Consider the following 25,351-nt stretch of genomic DNA (forward strand, 5'->3'; position numbering starts at 1 on the left):
CCGGGGCTGCATTCGGCTGTGACTCCCCCCGCCCCCGCCCCGCCCCACTGCCATCAACTGCGCCCCAGTTCTGTCTGGGGGAGAGCAGAAAAGGCCCACCCCCCCAGACACCGCCAGCCCTTTCCCCGCAAGCGGGCCCGCCCCGCAAGGAGAGGCTGGAAGTACAACTGGCACCCAAGCGCGGAATCGTTTCAGACCGAGAGGACCGAGTTTATTAATGATTTTAGTACAACACCAAGATCTCTTGTTATAGCAGAGATGGCAGCACTGCCCCCCCCACCCCCGACCCCCACCCAGGGCCCCCAGTCAGCGTGAGACCCACACCGGCACCCCCACCCCCATGCAGCCTGGGACAGAAGAGGGTCTCTTCCTCCGCATTAATTCAGGGGCTGGCAGCAAGCGTGGGGGTGAGGCCCAGTGGGGAGTGGACGGGGGGGTGGGGGGTACAGAGGCCCTGGATGTTGGGGGGCTGGGCTGGGCAGGGCAGTAGTTTACAGTGGGGAACATGAACATTTCTCACTTGCGCAGACACATTCATACCTCATAAATACACACATCCACACAAAGAGGACACGGGGAGGTGGGGGGGCAGCTGCCAGGCCGATCCAGCTGCAGCCGGGGAGCCGGTACGGGGCAGGGGGGCACCCGTTCCCCCGCAGGCTGTTCACGGGGTCTGGGCCCCCTGGCGCTTGGGCTTCAGGGTCCCCAGCAGGGTCTGGACGCCTTTCTGGACCGTGGATCCCACGCGCCGAGCCAAGGAGTCCGCAGGGGGGGCGGGGAGGCAGGAGCTGGTGCTCTGGGGCCGCGCGTCCAAGCACTTCTGGTACCGGAGCTGCAAAATAGGGGGGGGTGGCCTGATTGAATGCAGCATCGTGGACACAGCCCCTCGAGCAAGCGGGCGAGAGCTCCAGAGCCACCCCCCTCCCGCCACGGGCCCACCCACACGGCCACGCCTCCGAGAGTTTCTTTGCCTTCAGCCGCGTCTGGTCTCATGCTGTGAACCTCCCTTTTCTCCCCAAATCCGCTCATATGGTTCTGTCCTCCCGTGTTATCCACACAACAACCCTGCGTGGGAGGTAATGATTTACGGAGGTTGCTTGTGTGACCCAGCACGCTTCCATGGCATAACCAGGATTTGAACCCGGGCCTTTCGGATCCTAGTTTGACTTTCCAGCCACCACACGTCTAACGTGCAGCAGAGCAAAGCAGCCAAGAACTGCGGCTGGACCCACGGCCCTCAAGGGGGGCCACGGAAGCCTCTGGCACCCCGGAGGAGGAGGAGGAGGAGTCAGGCTCTTGGGGGTGGGGTGGGGGGGCTTACCATGCAGGCTGCCTGGACGGCTTCACTCAGGCCAGCGGCGTTGGGCTCGCACCACACCATGTGGCAGAGGAAGTTGCCGGGAGCAGCAGCCATGATGAACGCAAACGACCGGACGTCTTTCCCAATGCCCATGAAGGAGAGGAATCGCACTCGGCACTCGCACAGCACTGTCTCTGTCTGCAGGGAGCCGGGGGGGGAGGGAATCAGACGAGAACAGGCGGAGTGGCAACCTCCCCAAAGCCAGCCCCCCCAGCAACTGATTAGGGCGGGACCCCTGTCCTGTGGGGGGGGGGGGCGGGGGGGAGGTCTCTATTAGTGCTGAGAGCTCCTTAGCCTCTGCAGTCGGATGTGTCTCTGGCCGGGAGGGCAGCGCTCAATCCAAAGTCTCAGAGAAATTGGGGCGGTCACCTGCTTTGGGGTGGTGTTTCCTGAGGTGCCCCCTCTCAGTGGGGAAGCTGCCCGGATGTGGAGTTCAGCCCTCCCCACACGAAGAAAGGGGCAGAGCCACCTCCAGGAACTGTGGGGCCACCTGACGCCTAGGAGGCAGGGCCCCCTACGTGGGGCACGCTGGACATGCTATATAATGTGACCTTCATTCCAAGAAGTGGTCCAGATTTTTGTGTGTGGGGGGGATATTGCAGAGCCCAGTGTACACCCCCACGGTATATCCCTGTCCTCTCCATCAGGTCGGGGGGAGGGGTGGGGCAACGATCACCGGCACACAGTCCTCTCCTCTGGGCAAAGACGGCCTCTGCCCCTCTCTCTCCAGTGGGGCCGGCTGGGGGCAAAGCCCCTCTGGGATGAGCAGCCGTAGCGGGACTTTCACCTGCTGGTGCAGGAGGGTGAGGGTGGCGGGGGCCACATTGACCTGGCTCGGTGCCCACTCTTCTCTGCGGCCGGTGGCCAGCGCCTCCTCCAGGGCGGCCTTGATGACGTCCATGCCTAGGAGCCAACGGCAGCAAAGGTCACAGCTGGGCTCCCCAAAGCCCCCCCCCCCGTGGACTGCACACCCCCCCCCCGCCTCTCCCACTGGCCCAGCCCCCCACAGCCCAGATACTTCTTTCCCCATCGAAGGCCCCGTTGCCCCCCCCCCCCACGTGCCGCTGCCCCTCGCCCGCCTTACCCACAGGTTTGGCCACCGGAACGCTGCCCAAGTAGAAGGCCTGGAACTTCTGCACCAGCTCGCTTTTGGGGGCCGGAAACTCCACTGAGGGGCGGGAAAGAGGGGCCGCCGTGAGCCAGGGCGGAGAAGCAGCCCTTCCGCCCCTCAGCACGGCCACAGCCCTCCCCCCGGCATCTGGACCAGCTAGGGAGGGGTGACCCCCCACACCCTGCCCCCCAACTGCTCAAGTGAGGCCCAACCCCCGTCACGGCCCTGCCTGGAGGATTGGAGGGTGCAGCAACCAGCCCCTCTCTGATCCCCAGACTTCCCACTGCCCAGCAGGCCCCGTTCTGAGCTGCCCTCCACAGCGCCTGGGCACCTGTGGCCAGAGGTGTCGGGGGAGGAAAAGGGCAACACCTGCTCCGGCCACCCCACCCCCCCCATTTACCTTAGCTCAGGGGCCTGCAACCTGCGGCTCTCCAGATGTTCATGGACTACAATTCCCATCAGCCCCTGCCAGCATGGCCAATTGGCCATGCTGGCAGGGGCTGATGGGAATTGCAGTCCATGAACATCTGGAGAGCCGCAGGTTGCAGGCCCCTGCCTTAGCTGGTGGGAGCCTGCCCCTCAGCCTGGCCCCACCTGGCTGCTCTTTCTGCTGGCGGAGGAGCAGCCGGGTGGGGTGGGGCAGGGCCGAGGGGGAGGGGTATATGTGGGGGTGATTCTCCACCCCCCACATGACCAGCTGGCGTGTGCCCAGGGACGTGTGTCCCCACGAGCCCTCCACCCCTGCGTGTGGCCACCCAAGGTTTCCCCCAGCAGGTGCCCCCTCCCCACCTGGCTCCCCAACGCCTGGCTGGAGTGGCTTTTCTCTTCCTCTGGCCGTTCCACCATGGCCACCCCCTGGCCACTGCAGGAACTGCCCACTGAGAGGCCTGGGCTGCCCTCCTCCCCTTCCTCTGACCCCACCTCACTGGCCGCTCTCTCTCCCCCCCCCCCCCCGCCACAAAGAGCTCAGCCGTCAGAGGCAGGCCGGAAGTAGCCTGGCCCCACTTGGCCAGCGGCGAAAAGCATCCTGGAGCCCCCTGCCCCCCTCCCCAAGTGCTGCACAGCAATGTCCCCCAAACACCCACACACCTCCGACCCCCCCCCCCCGCAGGGCCCAGCCTCTCCCCACCTTGGAAAGGGATCTCCACCATCTTCGAGTGATCCAGCGACGGCCGGTTGGGCAGGGCTCGGCGACTCTGGCGCTCGCTCATGATCTCGGGAGAGCAAAAGAGAGGTTTCGTTTTGAAATACAACCGTGTCCAGCTACTGTGAGTGTTTTCGTGGCTGCGCGGAGCCCGTCACCGAAATAATAAACCCCTTCCAACACCCAGAAGCTCAGGACTAAAATGCAGAAGAGCCCCCTCACCCCACACCCGGGCAGCACAGACAACCGAGGCCCCCACCCTGAGCCAGAAGCTGCCCCCCCCATGAAGCCCAGCAAAAACTCCAGGCCTGCTAGCCTCCGCTTGGCCAGGAGACCGAAAGGGACGCCACAGCCCCACGGGCTCCTCGGCTGCGGTAAGGCCCCGAAGAGCCTCTCTGCTGTCCAGCCCCCAGAGGTGGTCTCCACTAGGGCAACCGAGGCACGTCCAACCTTGAACCCAAAGACTGCTGGCGATCAGAGGCTGGCTGCTGCGAGGTCCGAGGCGAGGGTGGGGGGCTGGACGTGGGGAGGACCTCACCTTGGAGCAGATCTCATGCAGCCCGGTGGCGATGTTCTTGGCGGGGGCGTTGCAGTGGAAGACGTGGCACTTCAGCATCTGGGCCAGCTGGTCCCGCGCGACGTACGCAAAATCCCTGGACGGAACAAGAGGGGGACACAGCTGCAGAGGCCGGGACGGCAGCCGGGGGTCGGCTCTCCCCTCCCAGCACAGGAACACGGGGGCTCAAACAGGCCTCTTTCATGTAGACAAGGACTCCCACGCCCCCCCCCCCCAATCACAGAGAAGGCCCCAAAGCAGGTGGGAAGGGTGGTGGGGCTGCCAAACCTCAGCCACCATTTCCCAAAATTCATGGGGGGGGGGGTTTCCTGATGAACTGAGCCCAGAAACATACCTCTCCCTGCGTCCCAAAGCAAAGCAAAGGAGGGGAGAAAGAAAGAAAGAAAGAAGACACAGCAGACAGTTAGCCAAAGACCCAGGGCATCCAGCCAAGCCCCCCCCCCCCCGGCCCGCCCAGCACCTTCCGCCCCGACACAGTGCCAGAGTTTCCCAGAGGCCCTGGGAGGGAAAGGAGGGGGACTCAGCCTGGGCTCTCTGTGCCCCGAAGCAGCTCTTGCAAGCCACCCCCGGCCCATTCCCATGAGGACAGCCAGAAGAGCAGGGGGTGCTTCGGTCCAGAGAAGAACAAACCAAGAGGCATATTTATGGGGTTGTGTGTGGGGTGTAGGAAGTGCGTCAAGGGACAGTTAAGACTGCTTTGCTCAGCAAGTGATGTATTAAAAGAACTGGAAGAAGTCATCTCAGAACCGCTTTGACAACCCCTGGAGAACAGAAGTCCCAGTGGACTGGAGGGGGCTAATGTTGTCCCCATCTTCAAAAGGGGAAAAAAGAGGACCCAAGCAATTATCACCCAGTCAGCCTGACATCAATACCAGGGAAGATTCTGGAGCAGATCATTAAACAGACTGTCTGTCAGCACTTAGAAGAGAATGCCGTGATCACTGAAAATCAGCATGGGGTTCTCAAGCATAAGAAACCAGTGTGATGCAGCAGCAAAAAAGGCTAATGCAGTCTTGGGGTGTATCAACAGGGGCATAACATCCAAACTGCAAGATGTCCTAGTCTTGCTGTATATTGCTTTGGTCAGGCTGCCCCTGAAGTATTGTGTGCAGTTCTGGAGGCCTCATTTCAGGATGTGGACAGAATGGAGCGGGCTCAGAGGAGAGCGACAAGGCTGCCCAGGGGCCTGGAGACCCCACCCCACAAGGAAAGGCTGGGGATCTTGGAAATGTTCAGTCTGGAGAGGAGGAGGTTGAAGGGGGACATGACTGTTCTCTTGAACTATTTGAACGGCTGTCATTTAGAAGAGGACGGGGAGCAGAAGAAAGGACTTTTAATAAAGGGTATAAATTATGATTGGAAAGATACCATCTGGATATCGGGGTGGGGGGAAATTTACAGGAAGAGTTATTCAGCAGTACAATCGGCCATGGAGGGAAGTGGTCATCCATTAGGTCTCGAACCTTAAGCCAATAAACGGGCTCTGTGTTGTTGATCAGTGGCGATTACTGATAAGAACCAAAGAACCAAAGCTTGACAAAGCCAGTTCTGACAAACCTGCCTTTTGCCATCCCCTTTATTCCCCCCAAATCCCCTCTCACGAATTCCCCAAAGATGGTGAAAAACAGTCCCTGGATCAAAGGTGCCCCGAGGTCGGTGGCAGATAGTAAGAGAGAACCATGGATACAACTCCATTTCCCATGGGATCAGTGTGTCAGGGGAAAGCCTAGTTATCTACAAATCATGTGAAGCCATAAAGTAAAGATCAAGGAAAGAATGCCCCAGTTGGCAGTGGTAGCATATAGCAGGCTGGTTAACTATATCTTTTAGCAGCAATGATTTGCAATTGTTAAGCAGTTACAATGAGGTAGGAAAAAGCCAGACTTTTCGGCAAATTTGCAATGAGGGAAAATGTTATTAAACTCATCTATCAGCAGTATTTGACACCAGACAGCTTAAGGAAAATAACCTCTTCCACATCAGACATACGCTGGATGTGCGAAAGACTCAAGGGCTCATGTCCTCAATTATACATATTCTAGGGGAAGGATGTGCTGAAGTTCATAAGATAAATTCTGCATATGGAAATATGGAACGATCCTGGCGCAGCCTCTTCTGAGCGTACTGCCCGCGGGGGCCTGGATTAACAAGGTGCCGCTGGTAGGAAATTTATTCGCCCCAGTCAGAGTGTGAACAGCTGCAGAACCAGGCACTGAGAAATGCCCGAGGGAAGCGAAGCACCTGGAGTTACTGGGGGAAATATCTGCACGCAGGAGGTTGTGGCACGGAGACAGGTGGCGCACGAGTTGAGTTTGCACACGTCCGGCCTGCCTCCATGTTTTGGGGAAATGGAAATCAACCTAAAGAATTACTCAAAAAAGAGACACTGATCCTTAGCTCCTTTGGCTTGTCAAAGCTTTCCTCATAGAGATTGTCCTAGACCAGTGGTGGCGAACCTATGGCCACGGGTGGCACTCAGAGCCCTCTCTGTGGGCACACGCAAACAGAGTCGCCCCCACCCCACCCCCACACATCTAGGCTGGCCTGGGCCACTGAGCTCAATTATTAGCATTAAACCTAAGACCTAGTTTTGGGGAAGCAGTGTAGGTAACCCTGTTAAGCGCTGTTAAACCCCACTGATTTTCATGCAAAGAACTAAAGTGTGAACTGGGAGTAAGCTCGGTTGCTGGCAATGGGGCTTGCTTCTGAGCAAACCCTCCTGGGTTGTGATTCACTCATTGGAAGAGTTGCACGGTTGCTTCAAAGTAAAGCCACCGACTACCACCAAGCTTACTCTCGAGTAACGCACGCCTCGGAGCCAACTGTTTTTTCTAAGCTAAAACCTCAGGATTCAGGTTAAATTGCCGTGTTGGCACTTTGCGATAAATAAGTGGGTTTTGGGTTGCAATTTGGGCACTCGGTCTCGAAAAGGTTCGCCATCACTGGCATAGATGTTGTGCATTATGTCGTCTCATGTTCTGAATATTACAAACCGAGCAGGTCGAACCAGCAGAAGCAAATGCCGGGCCGTCACCCTGACCAGGAGGGGAGCAAAGACCAGGGCCGGGATGGGGGGAAACCGAGTCAGGCCGTGACCCGAGACAGCGTAGCCGCTGCTGCTGCTGCGGGAGGAGGGGGGCAGAGGGGACCCGCTCCACCCCCACTGCTTCGCAGGGTCACTCCCACACACAGGCGGTGGCTGGCCACGTACCTCCCGCTGTCCCGCCCGACGCCCCAGACGCGAATGTCGCAGACGGGTTGGCTGTGCAGGACGTTCTGCCCCTCCTGGTCGAGCAACTTCAGCGTCTCCTTCTCCAGCACCAGCAGCATCGCTTTGCCCTGGGGGAGGGAGGGGGAGGGAGGGGTCAGAGGGCCTTGCAGCAGGGAAGACCCCTCCCCAGCAGGGACCCCGCAGGGAGAAATCCAGCCTCTCAGGGAGGCCAAGCGGCCAGGCTGTTCCAAGGGGGAGAAGAGGCGTCACATGTCCCTGCCCCCCACCCCCATCCATGAGCAGCCCAGAACATGGCGGGGAGGAATCTGCACCCCCACTCCTCCCCCCCACCCCACAAGCGTCCCCACCTTGGCCCAGGGGCTGGTCGGGTCCGGGTTCTGAGCGGAGAGCTGCCGGATGCAGTTGTTGACGGCCACGCTGCTCCGGCCCAGGGTCAGCTCCTCCTCGGACATCTCCACCCAGCCCAGGGAGCGGACGGAGAAGCACTGGCAGGGGCAGGGCGGGGGGAGGGGAGAGAGACACACACAGGCAAGACTGAGGCAGGCAGAGGGGAAACCGAGGCACAGGCTCCGCCCTCTCCCTCCTCCACCAGGAAGTGGGTTGGCCTTGTGCCTCTCCCCCAGTCTGGCCTACCTCAAAGGGAAGTGGGCGGCAGAAGGCCTCCCAAGGCAGGCAGAGAACCCTTCCCCGACAGAGACCCGGACGGCAAATAGAGGCCCCCTTTTCTGGCAGGCTGGAGCCCAAGACCCCCGAGGCACTCGGGCCCCAGGAGCCCACCCGGGAGGGGGTCTGGAAAGCCGGGCGCTCAAGGACTGCCACTGACCGGTAGCCAGTAAGGCTCTCGTCCTTTTGTGACCGAGGACGCCGTGCCGAGCAGCTCACCCAGTGGCCTGACTGGGGAACCTCACGTGCTTCCTTTTCTACGGCTTCAACTGCCCCCCCTTGTGCACCCCCCCCCCCGGAGACCAAAGCGACCACAGAGCCAGCAGGAAGGAGGCCCGCCTATTTTCAAGGCACCAAACCCCTCCCACCACAGAGCAAAGGAACCCCCCCCGGTGGAAAAGGGGGGCAGGGGAGCAGCACAGGTCTACGGGGTGGGGGTGGGGAAGGGGGGCAGGTGCTGCTGCCACTCTCGAAGTGCCCCCTCCCTGTGCCAGTGGGCGCCAGGCCCTCCTCTCCTTCCCGGGAGCAGGATGCGGTCTTCCCTGCGGCCACCGGTCTGCCTGCCAGCCCCTCCTCGGAAAAGGAAGGGCCCCCTGGACAGGGCAGACTCAGCGGGGGGGAGGGGGGTGTCAGCAGCCATGCCCTCTACCTCGCAGCTGAAGGGGAGGGGCTGCAGCCGCCATGAGAACACACACACACATTTGTGGTTTTGCCCCCAGCGCCCCCGTCCCCTGGACCGCGCAGCCCGCCCTACCTTGGAGCCTTCGCTGAGGCCGAGGGACGAGGCAGCGGCGTCACCGTCCTCCCCCAAGGAAGAGCTGGGCGACAGGAAGGGCAGAGAGAGATTTGCTGGCACCAGGACTGGCTACCGGAATTGCCCCAGACCATGTACAGAGAGCACTGCCCCCCTCCCCCGCTCTTTCTGCACATGTCCAACACTTCTGGAAATGCTCCCCCCCCTCCCCTCACACACACACGTTTCTTGGGAATCTCCCTGGGGTCATTTTGGAAGGGCGGCAGCAGACCACCCTAAAGCAGCCCCCACCCCCTTCACCCCACGGCTGAGCTCAAGGGTCCCTCCCAGTCACCCAGCTGCCACAGGAGCTTCGAGGGGCACCAGGCTCCCTGAGCGCCCCCCCCCCATCACGACCAGGCTGTGTGCCACCGGAGCACACCGGCCGAGCAGCAGCTGCGGGTCAAAGAAGTGGCCGGCAAACAGGCATGCAGTGGACGGCTGAGCTGCTGCTACGGCTTGCTCCTGGGGGAGGGGGGGACAGTCCCGTGTGCCCCCACGTGACACGTGAGGGTGGTGCCTGGATTGCCTGCCCCCTCTGCCTTTGGGAGGGGGAGAGGGGAACCAAGGGAGGGGGGCTGGCTGCTGCTCCATCCACCTTCCCCCCCCCCACCGCATGCGCCTGAGGCTCCTCTCTGTGGAAGAAAGGATGCGCAGCCCCCAGTCCCAAGAAACCGGCTGGTCTGGGTCTCCCCTCCTCCCCACGAGGCCGCCTCCTCCAGCCACGGCCACCCCCCTCCTGGCAAGGGCCCCCTCCTGTTTTAGCCCCCAGGCAGCCTCTGAGCCCTGAACACCCCAACTGTGGGGGCAGCACAAGGAAACAGGGAAATGGACACACACACACACAAACCCTGCATTCATAACACACAGCAACAAAAAGCCCTCCTTTTATAGTCTCCACACCCACACACCCACACACCCACACACACCCCAAGCCAGGCAGTTTGGTCGTGTGCGTGTCTGTGCCCTTCTCCCTCAGAGGCCACAACCACACACAAAGGCCAGGCTGGGTCCCCACGGGGCCTGAGCTCCCCCCCCCCCCCACTCACCTGGTGCTCAGAGATCCCAAACATTCTTGGGGCTGGCTCTGGGGCCCCTGGAGCTCAGGCGTCCCCTCTTCCGACAGGGCATCCTGGGGCCAATCACACAAGGAAGGAGGTGAGTACAGAGTGTGGCACACTCACCTGCCCCCCCCCAAATGTCAGCAACTCACCTTCCAGCAATGGAGGTCATCCGAGTGATCAGCCTGACCGAAGTCCATCCAGGTCAGCTGCGAAGCGTGCGAAGAAGGGAGGGGGAGAATCCGCTGACATCACAGCAAGAGGCAGCTCTACCCCCACCCCCCTGCCCCAAGACGAAGAGGGGCTCATGGGGCAGCCCCCCCCACACACACACCAAGGAAAGTTCATGGGGCAGCCCCCCGCCCCCACATACACACACCAGGACAGATTCTAGAGCAGATCATTAAGGAGACAGTCTGTAAGCACTTGGATGGGGATCATCTGATCACTGAAGATCAACATGGGTTTCTCAGAAACAAGGCATGCCAGACTAATCCTCTCTCTTTTTTTGATCAAGTGACAAAACTTGGTAGATGAAGGAAATGCTGCGGACTGAAGATACCTTGATTATAGTAAAGTTTCTAACAAGGTGCCCCATGATATTCTTGCAAGTAAGCTGGAAAGATGTGGACTAGACAATGCAACTGTTAGAAGGATTCGTAATTGGTTGACTGACTGAACTCAAAGAATGCTCAGCAACGGCTCATCTTCATCCTGGAGAGAAGTGACTAGTGGGGTGCCACAGGGTTCTGTCCTGGGCCCAGTCCTATTCAATAGTCCTATCAGTTATTTGGATAATGAATTAGAGGACATGTTAATCAAATTTGCAGATGACTGCAAATTAGGAGGGGTAGCTAATACCCTGGAGGACAGAGTCAGAATTCAAAATGAGCAGGACAGAGAAGAGAGCTGGGCCAAAACAAACAAATTAAATTTCAACAGAGATAAATGGAAGATTCTACACTTAGGCAGAAAAAATGAAATGTACAGATATGAAATGGGTGATATCTGGCCTGACAACACTACATGCAAAAGGGATCTGGGAGTCTTAGTACACCACAAACTGAACATGAGTCAGCAGTGTGATACGGCAGCCAAGAAAGCCAATGCAATTCTGAGATGCTACAATAAGAGTATAGTGTCTAGATCAAGGGAAGTAATTGTTGCACTGCATTGGTCAGGCCTCACCTAGAGTCCAGTTCTGGGCACCTCAATTTAAGAAAGATATTGACAAGCTGGAATGGGTCCAGAGGAGGGCAACCAAAATGGCCAAAGGTCAGGAATCCATGCCCAACGAGGAGAGACTTGGGAGCTGGGGATGCTTAGTCTGGAGAAGAGAAGGTTAAGGGGGGGGGGGGAATACGATAGCGGGACCTAAACTGTTTCCGCCGGCCTGTAAGGCGGAGCTTTCCTGCCAGGCATTTCCATCTGGCCAGCCGGATCGACTTGCCTGTGACCATCATTGGCCTTCCATGGGGACGGGGCCTGCACCTGTTGGGAAGCCGGGGCAGGATATAAATGGAAAAATAAATAAATAATGATATGAAGGGCTGTCACGTCGAAGAGGGAGCAAGCTTGTTTTCTGCGGCTCCAGAGACCAGGGCCAGGAGTCCTGGGTTCAAGGGGAAGGAAAAGAGATCCCACCTAAACATCAGGAAGAACTTCCTGACCGTCAGGGCCGTTCGACAGCGGAATGCACTACCTCGGAGAGTGGTGGAGTCTCCTTCTTTGGAGGTTTTTAAACAGAGGCAGGGTGGCCATCTGTCAGGAGTGCTTTGAGTGTGTCTTCCTTCAGGGGGGTTGAAGATGGCCCTGGGGTCTCCTCCAACTCTGATCCTGCGCTATTTCTCTGAATCTCTTCCCTATGCGCTCACTTCCATTGGCACCACAGAGTTTGTTTGAAGGTATTTTCCAGGGTTTCCACCCAGTTACTTTGTGATTCCCTAGAAGAATACCTTCTCAGCGAGTCAGTCTATATGTTCTCTGGAGATTCCCTGAGTGTTGGCAGCCAATTACCAGGGGTTTTTTTTCCTGAGGAATGCTTGGTCCAAAGGAGTTCCCCCAGCAAGGAGAACACCTCTCCCCCTTCCCCCTCCTTCGGCAGCAGAGCTCTCCTTGCAGATGGTTCATGGCCCCCCCGCCCCAGTTCATGGGTCCCCAATATCATCGGGACCCATTATTGAGATCTATAGGTCCTAATACCATCAGGACCCACTACCTCTCCCTCCTCCTTCTAGGAGGATTAGGTTTAGGTGGGATGCCATCTTAGGACACAACTGCTGTTTTTATTATATTTATGGAAGTTCTATTATGCTTATTTTATATACGGTTTTATGTTGTACACCGCCCAGAGCCCTTCAGGGATGGGGCAGCATATTGGATGGATGGATGGATGGATGGATGGATGGATGGATGGATGGATGGATGGATGGATGGATGGATGGATGGATGGATGGATGGATGGATGGATGGATGGATGGATGGATGGATGGATGGATGGATGGATGGATGGATGGATGGATGGATGGATGGATGGATGGGTGGATGGGTGGATGGGTGGGTGGGTGTGTGGGTGGGTGGGTGGGTGGATAGATAGATAGATAGATAGATAGATAGATAGATAGATAGATAGATAGATAGATAGATAGATAGATAGATAGATAGATAGATAGATAGATAGATAGATAGATAGATAGATAGATAGATAGATAGATAGATAGATAGTCTCCCACCAGGTCCTTCTAGCTGGAGATATCAGCAAAGGCAGAATGGGGAACGGCTAATACCCTCCCTATGCAGCCTGAGGGGCAGCCCCACCTCAATGGGACGCATGTAAAACCCAAGGCAAAGGACAGCGAGGCTCTCACTGGGGCTGACCAGGCCTGTCTCCCTGCAGTGGTGAGGAGCCCACGGGGCTGCCAGGGAACTCTGGTTGCACAAGATTGTCCTGTAATCTTTGGCAGCTAATTTGAAACAGTTCCAGAAACATTAAACGGGTGGCCTTTTAACAGAGATCAGAAGTTTCACCTTCTTATCCTGCTCTGGAAAGATAATGAGGACGTGTCAGATGTACCCTTAGACACACCTGTTGAATTATCCCCTACATAGTTAAGAACCTATTTATCTAGACAATAATCCCCTAATGAAGGGATTATTTTTCTATAACATGTGTTGATGTGATAAGCCTGTCAGGTTTCTCTGGACTGAAGTCTCGGGAGATGTATCAGGTGAGTTTGCAGAGGGCGAGTGACTGGAGCTTATATGGAAATCCCCGCAAGCAGTTTTCATACAGTCACCTCAAACCCGACTTGCTTAAAATTTTCCTCAGTAAAATGTGGTCAAGAAAAAAGTTTTGATAAGTTTGGCACTGGATTGAAGCAGCTGTAGGGTTAATTCCCACACGCTTGTGTTTTGTATAATGTCTTACCTACCAAAGAGAAGTGTCGCTTTTCTCGATAAAAACTTGCGGAAGGTTTCCTGCCTCGTTTGTGCTCTTAATTAAAAGAGCAGAATTCACAATTATCTCATTTGTATAATCAAATTTGAAGGATGACAGACAGCCTTTGTGAGATGCATCCTGGAGACGTCTAAATGCTTTAAACAGGGGACATCTTTCAGAACGGCTTCGTCCAGATTCTCTAATTGGATTCAGGAGTTAAACATCCTGTCACAAGAGGACCTTCGTCTCAGCTAACTGCTGGCCAAAAACTGGTCTGGCCTGCCTCGCAGGGCTCTCGCAAGGATGACAGGGATAGTGCAGAGGAGGCAAGAGTACCCCATCACTGTGAAGGCCGGTCCTGCGAGGAAGCCGACGTCCGAGAACAAGCGGCTGCTGCCCCAAAGCAGAAGGACCAGCCAAAAGCCCACGGCTGGCATGGACAAAGGGCTGTTGGGGGAGACAGCTGCGTGCCTCTGGGAGACGGACGGTAGAGGAGAGCTTGAGCAAGAGCCCTGCGATGCGCTGTGACTCGCGGGGAGAAGCCGCTCAGCTGCATTCCAGCGGACCAGCCAGCAAGCGCAGGTTCATTTTGGGGCATTAAGGGGCACAGGCCCTAAGGGCAGGGACGAGGCTGGCCTGGCACCGAAGACCTTTGCCCCCAGATGGCAACTCCTGAGCTGATGTCGCCATCCTCGGAGTGCGACGGGCATTCCCTGACCATCAGACACAGCGGTCATTCTAGCGCAGTGGTGGCGAGCCTTTGGCACTCCAGATGTTATTCCCATCAGCCCCTGCCAGTATGGCCAATTGGAGTGCCAAAGGTTCACCACCACGGTTCTAGCGGGTAGCTGTGCAGGTCTGGGGGAGTCCAGGAGCAAAGTAGAGGGGAACCCGATTTTCAGGGCCGGAGTTCCAAGCGCCCCTTCTCAGATACCCGACAAAGGTTGGGCTCTCAAAGTCTCACTCCAGCACGTTCCAGAGCCTATTTTACATGCCTAATAAAGGTGGTGGTTGTAAAATCTCACTCCCAAAAATCTCACTTCCTGGTCTCTCAGGTGTCCCAGCTCTGAGAATCATAGAATCCTAGAGTTGGAAGAGACCCCCAAGGGCCATCCAGTCCAACCCCCTGCCATGCAGGAACACACGATCGAAGCACTCTCGACAAATGTTCGTCCAGCCTCTGTTTAAAAACCTCCAGAGACGGCAACTCCACAACTCTTCGGATCCCTTTCGCACGTAGTGTTGCCCTGCCAGGTGTCCCCCACCCTGCATCTGTGCAATTCATATTTTCTGCCTAAGTGCAGAATCTTACATTTATTCCTGTTGAAATTCCTTTTGTTTGTTTTGGCCCAGCTCCCCAGTCTGTCCAGATTACTTTGAATCCTGCCCCTGTCCTCCAGGGTACTGGCTACCCCTCCACAGTTGCTATCCCCTGCAAATTTAATTAGCACCCCCCCTATTTCATGAGCCAAGAAGTTGTGGGAACCATGAAGGACTGGTCGGTTCTATCCCCACAAGAGGATGGGAGGGGCTCTTGAAAGACAAGAGGAGTGGCTCTGACAAGAGCTACTGGCAGGGGAAATAGGAAATTAAAAGGTCAACTATTGGATAGAGAGTTCTCTACCCTAATCACCGCGGCCAAGAAAACGTGCTCCCCCCTGTATTTTTCTCTCCCATTTGAACAGGGCCACTTGGCATACTACCTGTATTGCTTAATAAACCCTGTTCAAAGGAGAGCCATAATGCTCGCCAGGTTTAATGTTATGCCTTCTGCCTTGTTACATGGCAGATTTAATAAGCAAGAAAAGGCTAAAAGATTGTGCCCATGTAACGATGGCTCAGTTGAATCTCTGGCCCACCAATTACTTCACTGTCTCAGATTCAAGGAAATCAGATCCAAGTATGTGAATCTCACTCCTTTACATTTACCCCATCTCCCCGATTTAACACAGAGCCCTTCGGGGGTTGGGCGGGATATAAATTTGAAAAATAAATAAAAATAAAAATAAATAAATTAGATTACACTACCTTGTTGGACAACCCTGATCCTTCTCTCTGTATGATAGTGGCAGACTTTCTCCTGGAAATTACTAAACGCCAGTAGATTTCCTTCGACCTAACATTTATGTCCTGTATTGTATATGCTTTTTAATCCGTTTTTTATTACTGTTGTACTGTTGTCTATGCCAATAAAGGCTCGCTTCTTCTCTACTGGCAGGGGAGGGAGCATCTTGGAGCCAGTGGGATCCAGCCTCCCCACACACACACACACACACACACACACACACACACTCAGCCCCTCCCCCTGTTCCCCACCAGCAGCAGCCTCCACACCCGGCCCAGGAAACCCCCACAAGAGTCAAAGTCCCCTTGCTAGTTCTGGAAGGGGAGGGGGCCAAGGACTCCTCTCTCACCTGCGTTTCCCTGGAGGGGGTGTTTCCCGAAGAGTCGCTGCCCCCGCTCCCCACAGGGGGCTCCCACTGGGTGGTGCCCGTCGGAATGTGCCAGTAGTAGGTGCCGGACGTGTCTTGCACCCGCATCCATCCGGACGGAAGGTCAGAGTCCGTCTCCAGAGAATTGCACAGCCAGAAAGAGTCTGCAGAGAAGGGACACTCGGGTTGGGGGGGGGCACGGATGGAAAGAGGCACCCCTCCCCCTGCCCGCTCCAAGCCCCGAACCCTGGCCAGCCCACAGAGGAAGTGGGGGCATTCCTTCTGCTCTGCCTGGTTCTGGGAAGGAACCATCTCCTCATCACTGGGGTCCTTCGCAGCGAGCGTCCCCGCCTCCAGCTGATGCAGGATGCTTCCCCCCCCCACCCCCCACCCCCCGTTTTATTCACTCCTCTCCTTCAGATTTGTCAGGTGAGCTCTCTTGGGACTGCAAACATGATGCAGCTGAAAATCTGAAGAGGCAGCACCCAGCACCCATCTGGATGCCCCAGCAAGTAAGTAAGTAAGTAAGTAAGTAAGTAAGTATGTAAGTATGTAAGTAAGTATGTATGTAAGTATGTATGTATGTAAGTAAGTATGTAAGTATGTATGTATGTAAGTATGTAAGTATGTAAGTAAGTAAGTATGTATGTAAGTAAGTAAGTATGTATGTAAGTATGTATGTAAGTAAGTAAGTAAGTATGTATGTAAGTAAGTATGTATGTATGTAAGTAAGTAAGTATGTATGTAAGTAAGTAAGTATGTATGTAAGTAAGTATGTAAGTATGTATGTAAGTATGTATGTATGTAAGTATGTAAGTAAGTAAGTATGTAAGTAAGTAAGTATGTATGTAAGTAAGTAAGTATGTAAGTAAGTATGTATGTATGTAAGTAAGTAAGTAAGTATGTATGTAAGTATGTATGTAAGTATGTATGTATGTAAGTAAGTATGTAAGTATGTATGTATGTAAGTATGTAAGTATGTAAGTAAGTAAGTAAGTATGTATGTAAGTATGAATGTAAGTAAGTATGTATGTAAGTATGTATGTAAGTAAGTAAGTAAGTATGTATGTAAGTAAGTATGTATGTATGTAAGTAAGTAAGTATGTATGTAAGTAAGTATGTAAGTATGTATGTAAGTATGTATGTATGTAAGTATGTAAGTAAGTAAGTATGTATGTAAGTAAGTATGTATGTATGTAAGTAAGTATGTATGTAAGTAAGTATGTATGTAAGTAAGTATGTATGTATGTAAGTAAGTAAGTATGTATGTAAGTAAGTATGTAAGTATGTATGTAAGTATGTAAGTATGTAAGTATGTAAGTAAGTAAGTATGTAAGTATGTAAGTAAGTGGAATGCAAGCATGTAAGCAATTAAATTATGTGTAGGTAGTGTGTATGTAAAATTAAGAGTGTGTATGTAAGTATGTAAAGTATGTATGTAAGTGGCAAGCTGTAATTATGTAAGTATGTAAGTAATGTAGTGTGCAAGTGAAGCATGTAAGAGTAAGGCATGTATGTAAGTTATGTATGTAAGCTAAGTATATATGCGGCGTAAGTAAGTGGGAGTGTGTGTAAGTGGGAGTATGTATATGTATGTATGGAAGTAAGTGTGTGTGTGTGTGTGTGTGTGTGTCTTCTGCTTTTTCCAAGAGGGAGGAGGGGAAGCCCCCCCTCGCCTGGCCCCAAGCGGCAGATTTTCCTGCATGGAGGCCTGGGACCAGGTGCTCAGCCCCGGCTCTGAGCTGCTTGGGGAGTCGCTGCTATGCAACCCTTCAAGCTTCATAAAGTGGACGGGCGGGGGAGCAGGCACCCTGACCACAGAACCAAGCGTCGCTTCCCCCCACCCTCAGCAACAGCTCACCTTGGAAGCCCTGCTGGAATCTAACCCAAATCTCCCCCCAAGCAGACCCCCCTCTTCTCCTCCCCCACCCCCCAAATAAACCTTGACAAGCCGGTTGCCAGGGACAGCGAGAGGAGGCTGCTTGGGAGAGACCCTTCTGGGCCAGGCCCCTCCCTCGCCCACACTGCCCAAGGGCCCACCCCGTTTCCCATGCCACACACACGCCCATGCCACAGCCCACTGCCCCCCCCCCGGCCCCCCGCAGCTTACCCGGGGCCGAGTCGAGGAGGAGGACAGCCAGGAAAACATCCTTACCGTACATGGCCACGCACAGAGGCCCAACGGCCCCTCCCCAGGCAGAGCCAGCTCCACCAGCTCCGCCTGCTCCACCTCACTGCCCCTCCCACCCACCCCAGAGAAAGAGGGACTCTCCAGATTTGGGGAGGGGGCCACGGGTACGAGCGAGCCATCAACCCCTTTGCTGCTTCCCCCCCCCACCCCACCGGGGCTCCCTTCTCGGCAGAGGGGGCCGGGCTGGCCAGCCGGGTTCCTCCTCCTACCCCCTTACCCCTACCCCAGATCACTGTCTCCAGCCCCTCTGCCAAGACCCAGCTCAACCAGAGTGGGCCTACACTCCCCCCCCACCGTGGGCCCTTCTTCCTCCATCGCCCCCCCAGCAACAAGCCCCCCCCCCCGCTCCCCTGGGGCTGAGGAGGGGGAAGGCCAGAAGGGGGTCAATGAGCTGGGGGGGGGGGCTTGTGGAAAAACTGAAGAATTGAAACTGATAAACTGGCTCTTCGGGGGTGGCATTCGCTGAGGCTCCCCCCCCCACCTCATGCAGCCTGGCTCACTTGCGGGAGCGACCTGCTCTGCCAAGGGCCCCAGCCTCCCACCCCCTCCGGCCACTAACTATTTCCCGCAAGCACCCCAGGGGCCTGGTTTGGATTGGGACCAGGGCCCACCTCAGCCACCCTTCCATGGGGGAGGGGCGCTGTCTGCTGCCTGGGAGTGTGAAGTCCCCTCCCCTTGTGTAGAGGGCCCCGATCCAAATCCAGCCTCTGAGGCTCTTGGGGAATCGCCTCCTGGCAGCCGCTGCCAGGTTTAGGGGCACAGGAATTGCGCTGAGTCAGGAGGGCCCCGTCTCGGTTGGACGGACAGCGGGACCCTTGGGGGACAGAGTCTTTGCAGGAGAGCTGGGCCGTCTTCTGTCGCATGAGCAGTAGCAATGTGCGGCGTTGGGGGGGAGAGACACTACATGGAACAGTGTGGGAGTTGGGGGGAGGTCAGGAAGGAAGAGGGTCAGAAGCAGGAGGAAAGGCTAGCTTTCCTACGGGGATCAGGCTAGCTGAGGGGGGGGGGCAAGGCTGCAGGACAGCAGGATCCATGCCAGTGCAGGGGGAGGGGGGCAACCATTCATGCCCCCACCTGGGAAGTCGGGCCTGGAGCCTCTCTGGCAAGCCCTGAAGGAGACCGAAAACCAAGAGGGAAGCAGCCCCCACCTGGGCAATATGCCACGCCCCCCCAGCTCCAATGCCCCTAGAGGGACTCGTGGTCCAATTTGGGACCCTTACTGGATGTCCAGACGCCCACCTGAGCCCCCCACCAGCCAGGTCCGGGACAGGAAGCCCCCCCACCCCTGAGCCCCAGCGAGGCCCGTGGGAGCTGCCCGCCCGCCAGGAGGCGCCTACCCGCTTCATCTGGGGAGCTGCCCGTGGGGCTGCCCATGGGGCTGAGCGTGGCCCAGCTGGAGTCCTCGTCGCTGGCCGCTGCGCTGTTGCGCATCCCGAAGAGCAGGCTGGCGCTGCGAGGCTGTTCTCCACGGGGCAGCGCCCGCTCGGAGCTCTGCTCGGACTCCGTGACCGGCTCGCTCTGGACAGGGGTGGAGTCCTCCTCCTCTTCCTCCTCCTCCTCTTCTTCTTCATCCTCTTCGTCTTCGTCTTCCTCCTCCTCGTCTTCTCCATCTTTCTCTTCCTCGCCAGGCAGGGGGATGAGCAGGGTGCTGAGCTGCTTGCTGGGAAGGCTCAGCTCATTGCGGTTCTGGTCGCGTTCGGCCGCCTGGCGCAGCTGGTTGTGCCCGTCCTTCGCCCACTTGGTGTTGGGGGGCTCCTCGGCTGAGGGCGGCAGGCCCAGGACGCCGTGCAGCTCGGAGCAGGGGCAGCTGTGGGGCCCCTTGTGGGGCAGGCCCTCTCCCGCGGGCACCGCCAAGGCCAGGCTCATCCCCAGGCGGCTGTTGTCGTTGGCCAAGTCGATCCGCTTGCTCAGCGTGCCGGACATGGGGAGAGCGCCACCGGGCCCTGCGGGGAGACATTCCCTCTCAGCCACGTGCAAGCACGGCCAGGCTGCCTTCCTCCACGCGGGCACTCTGCACATGCTCGTGAACTGCATTCCCTCGCAACAGAACCGGTTCTGAAAGCCACCAGGCAGGCCCGGTCTCTGGCTTCAGTATTGTCCTGGTCGGCTGTGCCGCAGCAGCTGCAATCAGGAGCTGCCGGCAGGGCAGGGAAGGGCAGGGCCTGGGGGGGGGCCCTGAGATACGGGTGGGGTGGGGGCTGTGAATGGAGCTCTGGGCTGCAAGGAAAGGGATGTGGGGCAGCCGGAGCCCATCGGCCGGACCCCTCCTTGCTCCCCACGAGGAAGAGCAGAACTCGCTGTGCCAAAGGGCCCCAACCTCCGGACATGCCAGCCAGGGACCAGAAAGGCCCTCTGCACATGCTCAGCTTCTGAAGGGCTTACCTGTGGGGGGCTGGAAGGAGAGGCCAGAGAGCTACATCCTCTTCGGGGCCGTGTGGGGAGGGCAGGCCTGGAGGGAGATGCGGGGGAAAGAAGGTCAGTACCCCCCTCGAGGGGCCTCCCCGCTGCCTGGTCCACTCCTGCCCCCTCCCTCCCCTTTCTCTCTCCTCCATTCACGCAGAAGATCCCCCCCACCGCCCAAACTCTCAACTTGCCCCTCCCTCCCTCCCTCTCTGTTCACACGCCCCTCACTCTCCCCCCCCCCCGGCTTTGGCGGGGCACCTCTGCGCCTCCTCCCTCCCTCACACTTTCGGGTTGGGGGCGCCAGTGAGCCGGGGGGGCAGACTGGGGACGGGGGGGGACCAGCGGGCCATCCGCGGCTGCTTTGGGGTGCCACCGTGCAGGGGGCCCTGGGGGTAGCGGGCGCGGGGCGGAGCCCCTTGGCCAAGTGACCGCGGAGCGGGGGGAGGGGGACCCCGAGCTGATTCCAACCCACTCTGGCCCTGGAAGGGGGGAGCCGGGCCGGCTGCAGCCCCCCCCCCCATATGAAACATGCCCTTGCGCCATCCCAAGGGCCGCGGGGAGGGGGGGGGGGCTGCCGTCCTGGCAGCCTGCCTTTTGCGCACCCGGGCACGGCCCAGCGAGCCCCCCGGACGGAATCACGGGGGGGGGGGCGCTCAAGGAAACGGGGTCCCCGCGTTCCAGTGGGAGAGGGTTCCTCCGCGGGGAGGGGGAACAGGTGCCAACGCAGTCCCCCCTCCCCACGCATCGCGGTACCTGCAGCAGCGGAGGCGCTTCGGCGAGGATGGAGATCTGCGCGGGGGGGTGGCCGGGGGGAGGCCTTCGTCGCTTCCGCTTCCGAGACCGACCCAGCCCCGCCTGGCAGCCGGGGAGGGGGACGGGGGGGGCGCGATGTGAGAGGGGGAGGAGCCGCCGGCGCAGGTGGGAGGGGCGCGGGGCGGGGCTGTCTGCTGGCCCTTGGCGTGCCCCCCTCCCTTGGCCAGGTGCCCCCGGGCCTCGAGGGTGGGGGGGTGGCTGCCTTGGGGCTTTGCTCAGGGCCGGGGGGGGCAGCTGCCTTGAGGGGGCGGACTGGCTCTCCCGGGGGCGAGGGCTGGGCCTGGGAGGGGGGCGGTTGGGCCAGTGGGCAGAGCGGCGCGGGCCGTCGGGGGCTGGGGGCTGCAGCTGCTGGGGGCGCGGCCGGCCCAGATCGCTGCAGGACCGGCTGGAGCGCCGCCGGGGAAGCGTCCGGCGCAAAGGGCGGCCCCTTCTTCTTCCCCCCTCGCGCAGCCCCGGCGCCAAGGCGGTCTCCCGGGCGCCCGGTGCGGGCTGGAAGCGCGGCCTCCGGGGGGACCGGCAGCCCAGCCCTGGAAGGGGGGCCCCGAGTCTCTTCTTGCCGCCGCCGCGGGGCCCTGGCCGGCCCAGGCGAGACGTGGTCGTCGGGGCCCGAACGCGGCCCGGGCCGAGCTCTAGTCCCCCAGCAGACGGCGGCCGGGCGAGGCGGAGGAGGAGGCCTCGGCCGGGGGGCCAAAGCGCTGCCCTTCCTGACTGCCCGGGAAACCCTTCGCCGCCTCCGGCACCAAATGGGAACACGTGTCTCTGCGGGTTTGGTTTGGTTTATTTCCGACTGCCGCCGCGCTCCGGGCGGCTCACAACAAACTCCCCAGAATGCAACAGAGCGTGAAAACATTACAATATACAGTACGAACGGGCCACGATTTGTAGCCCCGACGATTACGGGGGAATGGCTCGTGTTTATTGCAGAGAAAATCCGACATGACAAATACAAGCCAAATGACAACCTTAACAATTGCGCCACAGAGACAGACAGACAGACAGACAGACAGACAGACGAGGAGAAAAGTGGAAGGGAAACAGGCAGAGGGGGCAGAGCTGGAAGGGGGGGCATAGCAGGGGTGGGAAGGCATTCTCTGAGCCCCCATGATCAGGCTGGAAGGCTCTCGGGGAGGGAGAGACTCAGGGAGCTGGGAATGTTTAGTCTAGACTAGAGAAGCCAAGGTTAAGGGGGACACACCATAGCCCTGTTTAGATATTTGAAGGGATGTCAGTGAGGGAGCACACTCCAGAGACCGGGACCAGGAGTCATGGGTTCCAGCGGAAGGAAAAGAGATCCCACCTAAACATCAGGAAAAACTTCCCAACAGTAAGGGCTGTTTGAGAGTGGAATTCCCTGCCTCGGAGTGTGATGGAGTCTCCTTCTGTGGAGGTTTTTAATGAGTGTTTTGATTGTGTGTTCCTGCATTGCAGGGGTTGGACTGGATGGCCCTTGGGGTCTCTTCCAACTCTGGGATTCTAGGGAGTGGGGGTGGGGAGGGGTTTGAGGCAGGGGGTGAAACAGAGCAGGACCCCAATTGGGCGGCGGCATCAGGGAGCCTGTTGGCGTCTGGCCCTGACTTGTAGTCCGTGCAGCTACAGTGTCCCTGTGCTCATGTCGGCCCCGTATTTATAACTTTGGTGCTATAAATATGTATTTGTTTATTCTGGTTCGCTCTCCCAGGGTGGAAACAGAGACCCTCTGCTCTGGTTCTTTGGAGCTGGGGAACCAGAGCAGGTAGCTTCAATGAGAATTGGCCTTTGCCTGCTCCAGGCAAGAAGAGGCCCGTGTGGGTGGGGAGGCAGAGATGCCTGCAAGAGACACACACACACACACAGCCAGACAGGTGTCAAACCTGTACAGCCCCCACCAGGCAACAGAAGGCTTTTAAGGAAAGGTGGGGGGTCTTTCCATCACATTTACGATGAGCGAAGCTGGAGGAGGCTCTGTCCTTGCATGACCTTTGGGGGCCCGGTTGTCAGGGTGGCCTGAGTTCTGGGGGTGGGAACTCTGGTCTGTGTGAATTTGCTGTGTGAAAGTATTATTCTGCTGCTTCCTGACTTCTTATCTCCCCTCTGCTACCCTGTTTCCCCAAATATAGGACATCCCCAGAAAATAAGTGCGAAATATAAGGCATCCCCCAAAAGTAAGACATAGGAAAGTTTTTGTTTGGAAGCATGCCTGACGAACAGAACACAGAAAAATAAGACATCCCCTGAAAATAAGACATAGCGCATCTTTGGGAGCAAAAATTAATATAAGACACTGTCTTATTTTCGGGGAAACGCGGTAGCTAGTGAAGGCCACATACTTTGGTCTGTAGTACAGCTGTGGAATTGTATAGTGGGCAGCGGGGACGGGCATGCTGCTAACTTTAAAATAGCTACGTCTCGGCTGGGGCAGCAGAGACGTCTTGGCACTGTACGGGACTTATCTTACCTACGATAAAGAAATCTCTGTTCATCAACAACTGTTTCAATTGTCTGGTTAAAGGAGGTTCTGACACCGGTCAGGTGAGGGGAACCAGCCCCCAGCAAGTCTGGAGGAAGCAGCGGCAGCACCGTTAGTGAGCGGCACCCTCTGGCAGCAGGCTCCAAATCCACCAAAGGGCCCTGTTGTGAAACCCACATTCGCCGACCCAGCTATCGTCCTGAAAGATTCGCTGAGATCACGACTGGTGGCCTTCCAAGCAAGGCACGGAACGGGTCGCTGGGGGTGTGGAGTGGGGGAGGTAGTTGTGGATTTCCTGCCTTGGAGCAGCAGTGGCGGAGGAGGGTAAGAGCTCGTGTATCTAATCTGGAGGAACCGGGTTTGATTCCCAGCTCTGCCGCCTGAGCTGTGGAGGCTTCTCTGGGGAATTCAGATTAGCCTGTGCACTCCCACACATGCCAGCTGGGTGACCTTGGGCTAGTCACAGCTTCTCGGAGCTCTCTCAGCCCCACCTACCCCACAGGGAGTTTGTTGTGAGGGGGGAAAGGCAAGGAGATTGTCAGCCCCTTTGAGTCTCCTACAGGAGAGAAAGGGGGGAGATAAATCCAAACTCTTCTTCTTCTTCTTCTTGTGCAGGGGGTTGGACTAGATGGCCCTTGAGGTTCCTTTCTATGCTTTTGTGATTCTACGGCCTTGAGCCTCCCTGCTCGGAACCTGATCCAAACACACAGTTAGCATTCTTGACAAACCTCTCTGTCCATTGCAGCATTGCTTTCCGTGTTCCATTTTAATATCCAAGGTTCCTGGAGGCTGTTTTGAATTGAATGAGGGCTACTCAACGGACACGATGGGAGGGCTGCGGGGAGGCAGAAGGACCAGGCCTGGGGTTCAGGTGGCTTCCAGCCCTCCGCGGGGTTGCATTCCCTTAAAGGCGCAGGCGCATCCCAGCTGGGGTTTCAATCCAACTGCTGGATAAGCAGGTGGCAGCTGGGTGACCATCTGTCAGGAGTGCTTTGATTGTGTGTTCTTGCATTGCAGCGGGTTGGACTTGATGGCCCTGGGGGGTCTCTTCCAGCTCTCTGATTCTAGGCTTCCCTTTGGATGCACTTAGTTGGCCATCAGGCATTTCTGTGCCATCACTCTTGGTGATCCTACCCCTCTTTATGGCCACAGTGGGGCATTTTTCTGGGCCAAACTCCCTCGAAATGTCTGTGCTGAATGTTCAGTCTGTGTTTGCTACTGACTGGTTTTCTGTGTCTGGTTTCTCATAGAGCAGGGGTCTACAACCTGCAGCTCTCCAGATGTTCATGGACTACAAATCCCATCAGCCCCTGCCAATTGGCCCGCTGGCAGAGGCTGATGGGAATTGTAGTCCATGAACATCTGGAGAGCCGCAGGTTGCAGACCCCTGTCATAGAGCTTCAAATCATCCATGTACAGCAAGTGGGAGATATTTTTTTCTAAGTCTTTGGCCATTTGATAGCCCAACTTTGTTTTCTTTAAAATCACTGTTAGTGGGATCGTGGCAGTGATAAACAGGAAGGGCGATGGTGAATCACCTCGGGAAATTCCTCGCTTGATGTCGACTGTTCCACAGTTTTCATTTCATAGAATCATAGAGTTGGAAGAGACCAGAAGGGCCGAATAGTCCAACCATTTCCGACTGTCAGTCCAGTTCTCCACTGACTCGTTGCTTTTTCAGTGAAT

The 25,351-nt window shown here is 57.1% G+C and overlaps 1 protein-coding gene across 2 annotated transcripts; it reads right to left on the reverse strand.

The window, feature by feature from the left end:
* Positions 1-186: 186 nt before the first annotated feature.
* Positions 187-21,232, reverse strand: APBB1 (amyloid beta precursor protein binding family B member 1). 2 transcript variants are annotated; one of them, XM_048493279.1, is made up of 16 exons: positions 21,160-21,232; positions 20,386-20,452; positions 19,341-19,946; positions 15,795-15,976; positions 10,094-10,150; positions 9,930-10,012; positions 8,842-8,905; positions 7,772-7,909; positions 7,404-7,531; positions 4,527-4,532; positions 4,154-4,268; positions 3,601-3,685; positions 2,445-2,528; positions 2,148-2,263; positions 1,322-1,498; positions 187-832 (listed from the first exon to the last, which is right to left on the reverse strand). In XM_048493279.1, exons 3-16 carry the CDS (start codon positions 19,924-19,926, stop codon positions 665-667), a joined length of 1,989 nt encoding a protein of 662 aa, XP_048349236.1. In that variant the 5' UTR covers positions 19,927-19,946; positions 20,386-20,452; positions 21,160-21,232; the 3' UTR covers positions 187-664. The 2 variants fall into 2 exon arrangements, with proteins under 2 accessions (XP_048349236.1, XP_048349237.1); XM_048493280.1 differs by lacking the exon at positions 4,527-4,532.
* Positions 21,233-25,351: the final 4,119 nt, after the last annotated feature.

This window comes from Sphaerodactylus townsendi, linkage group LG04, assembly GCF_021028975.2.
Source record: "Sphaerodactylus townsendi isolate TG3544 linkage group LG04, MPM_Stown_v2.3, whole genome shotgun sequence".
NCBI classification, from domain to species: Eukaryota; Metazoa; Chordata; class Lepidosauria; order Squamata; family Sphaerodactylidae; genus Sphaerodactylus; species Sphaerodactylus townsendi.